Source organism: Nestor notabilis, unplaced genomic scaffold, assembly GCF_000696875.1.
Source record: "Nestor notabilis isolate BGI_N333 unplaced genomic scaffold, ASM69687v1 scaffold13236, whole genome shotgun sequence".
NCBI lineage: Eukaryota > Metazoa > Chordata > Aves > Psittaciformes > Psittacidae > Nestor > Nestor notabilis.
In genome coordinates, this window is record NW_009932469.1 from 2343 (window position 1) to 5504 (window position 3162).

A 3162-nucleotide genomic window follows, 5' to 3' on the forward strand; every position below is an offset into this window, starting at 1 on the left:
TCAACTCTAAATCTTTGGGATCTTCAGCCCCCAAAGCCTGGAAGTCCAGTTTTCCCCCAAGAAACTAGTTCTCCAGAACCAAAGAGGAAGGTGAGACCCTGGAGCTGGGAAAACACCCCAAGAGGGTTTCATGGCCAAGTGAGAAGAGCATGAAAGGGACACAGAGCGGACACGGAGCTTCCACGCATCTCCCACCAAAGCCACTCTTGATCCCTCTACTTCCATTTGAAAGTTCCTGGTCCCTCCTAGAAATCCATCTGCTCCAGCATCCCCCCAGGACACACGAGCTGGGCCTCGGGCCTCACTCTTGGCTTTGGCTGTGCCTCAGGTGGAGGGGGGCAGCAGGAGCAGGTCCTGGTTGGCGGTGAAGTTGGTGCTGCAGTCGACGTAGCGGTACCGCTCCAGAGTGCTCTGCGACACGTGCCCAATGTAGGAGAGCTTCACCCACGTCCTGGAGGGAGAGAGCAACAGCTCCAGCAGGGTCCACACCAGTGCAATGGGTTGGGATGAAGGGACCTGAAAGCTCCTCCAGCTCCAACCCCTGCCACAGGCAGGGACACCTTCCACTAGAGCAGGTTGCTCCAAGCCCCTGTGTCCAACCTGGCCTTGAACACTGCCAGGGATGGGGCAGCCACAGCTCCTCTGGGCACCCTGTGCCAGCGCCTCAGCACCCTCACAGGGAAGAGCTTCTGCCTCAGAGCTCATCTCAATCTCCCCTCGGGCAGGTTCAAGCCATTCCCCTTGGCCTGTCCCTCCATCCCTTGTCCAAAGCCCCTCTCCAGGTCTCCTGCAGCCCCTTTAGGCACTGGAGCTGCTCTAAGGTCTCCCCTTCAGGAGCCTTCTCTTCTCCAGCTGCCCCAGCCCAGCTCTCTCAGCCTGGCTCCAGAGCAGAGCTGCTCCAGCCCTCACAGCAGCTCCGGGGCCTCCTCTGGCCTCACTCCAGCAGCTCCATGTCCCTCTGGTGCTGATGCCCCAGAGCCGGACACTGAACTCCCATCACAGTTCCTCTTCCCCCTCGAAAGCTGCAGCTCCTCTCCGGTTTTGCTCCTCAAGGTCTCCCACTGCAGAGGGCAGGGCTATGCAGAGCTGTTGAGCACAGGCTCTGGAGCACACCCCCCTCATGTGAAGGCTCCATGTGAAGCAACCTGGTGTCATTTCCCTTCTACCTCCCATTTCACCCAACTGTGTCAAGTAGCCTGGACTAAAAGCTGACACTGACCCTGGCTGGGGGGCTGCCAAGAGGGATTTCCTTCATGTACCCTGGATCTGCTGCAGCAGCAATTCCCTTTTGAGTCAGGAGCCGAGCAGATAACCACCTACCTCATAAAGATCAGGATGTTGTGTACCTTCGCCTTGGGAAACGTGCAAGAGAAACTGGAAGAGACCAAACCACACAAGTAGGTCAGTGTGGGCTAAGCAGGGCTGTGGAGACACTTGTGTTTCTCACTATCTTCTGGGACTCTCCCTTTGGTGCCAACTGAGCTTGAGACCCAGGCCAAGAAAAACCTCATTGCAGCATCCCACAAAGTCTTTCAAGTCATTTCTAGCAAAGAGTCACCTTCCAGGAAGTCAGCAGAAAACAAGTCATTTCCAGAGCTAATTCTAATCAAAGCACCTTAAACCCACCCTCCTCCCCAGCTCTATACAAAGAGTAGTAAATGCTTACTACACATAGGAGAAGGGGCCACCCAGCTCTGCCTTCACAGTGAAATTCACCTGTAAAAGATGAAAGAAAACCACATTCACATGCCTAAATCCACCCTTCTGGAGTCTTTCCTACTTGCTGCTGCCTTTCCCTGAGGTGCATGGAGCTACTCTAACCACAAGCCTACTTTGCCACGCAAAGCTTTAAGGCACAGATAGATGAGCATCGTGTTCACCCACAGGTTTTATGCCATCAGGGCCTCACCAAATGAAGCAATGAAAGGTGAATACCAGTTTGTCACTCAGGGGCTGGATGTTGGAGACGTTGGTGACCTGTTGGGTCCCCACCACGGTGTTCATGTACTGCACCTGAGTCGTCAGGCTGCTCACTGTCACCGAGTAGAAGTTGGAGTTCCTGATACGTAAGGTGGCCTGTGTGGAGAGGAACAGGGGACACGAGTAGCAGGGACCCTCCTGGCAGCTCGACAGGGAATTTCTTCCCTTGGGAAGACACACACACACACTTTACCGTGATGGCAAGAATGACAACGGAGTTCTTCTTGTCAAACCAAACCTGAACCACCTTAATCCCGTCATCATCCACCAGGATAGAGTGTGGGAACAGGAAGAAAACCACCAACCCTGATACGAGGAGGCAGAGCAGCACCGAGAGCAGGACATAGAGCTTCCTGGAAGAGGCAGGGAAGGGGGTCAGCTCCTTACCCCAACACCACAGGAGCCTTTGCCCCCGAAACCCAACGCAGGCAGCAACCACCATGGGTTTGTTCTTCCCCAGGAGAGCCCCACAAGTGCTGCTCTGGGGTTTTTGCTACCCGAAATTGCTCAAAACAGTTTAGTTTCTGGTAATGAGTAACCAAAGATTCATTTTTGCCTCCGCAGTGTTTTCACTCCCTCGTTTTTGCTGCTGGTGAGGCAGCTTCTTTCTAAAAGCTTCAGGAAAAGGCACAGGATGAAGGGTATGAGTAAGCTCATTGTTTCCACGTTCACCCACAGCGGGATTGCACAGGAAGCATTTAAAGTTACCCTTTAAATTGTATTTGTTGGCTTGGATGAAAACAAGCCCCTGGCTGCAGGAGAGGCTGCAGAGCAGGTGAAGCACTAAACCACACAAGAGCCCTGTTTGCTCCTCGCAGAGGTGTCAGGACTCCTACTACCCACTTACGTTCTCTGTGGACGAAGCCGTTGGTCGCTGTAGGGTATCAGAGCCACCAGCTCATTTACCTGCTCTGGAAGGCAAAAGGAGCACATGAACGATTCCCTGCGCACACGCATCCATAAGGAATGCTTTCTGGTTGTGTCAAAGCCCCTCACGTGTGGGAATGCAGCCGGTGCCCTGGCACGTGGGGCAGGTGATGCTGTCCTGACCCGTGAACTCAACATAGGGAAACTTGGCGATGTCCTCCTCACGGTCCCGGCTATGGAGCAAGTCCTCCTCCTCCTCAGCCTTCTTCCTCTGCCTCGCCGTGGTGTTACGACCAGGGAAGGAAAGCACAGAAC

At 54.3% G+C, this 3162-nt stretch overlaps 1 protein-coding gene across 1 annotated transcript; it reads right to left on the reverse strand.

The window, feature by feature from the left end:
• Window positions 1-324: 324 nt before the first annotated feature.
• Window positions 325-3145, reverse strand: TMEM106C (transmembrane protein 106C; the record flags this gene model as incomplete). Its single annotated transcript, XM_010016411.1, has 7 exons — window positions 325-451; window positions 1321-1374; window positions 1667-1716; window positions 1936-2076; window positions 2174-2333; window positions 2828-2891; window positions 2977-3145. Coding segments are annotated over 7 exons (765 nt in total), but the record flags the coding sequence as incomplete, so codon positions are not given.
• Window positions 3146-3162: the final 17 nt, after the last annotated feature.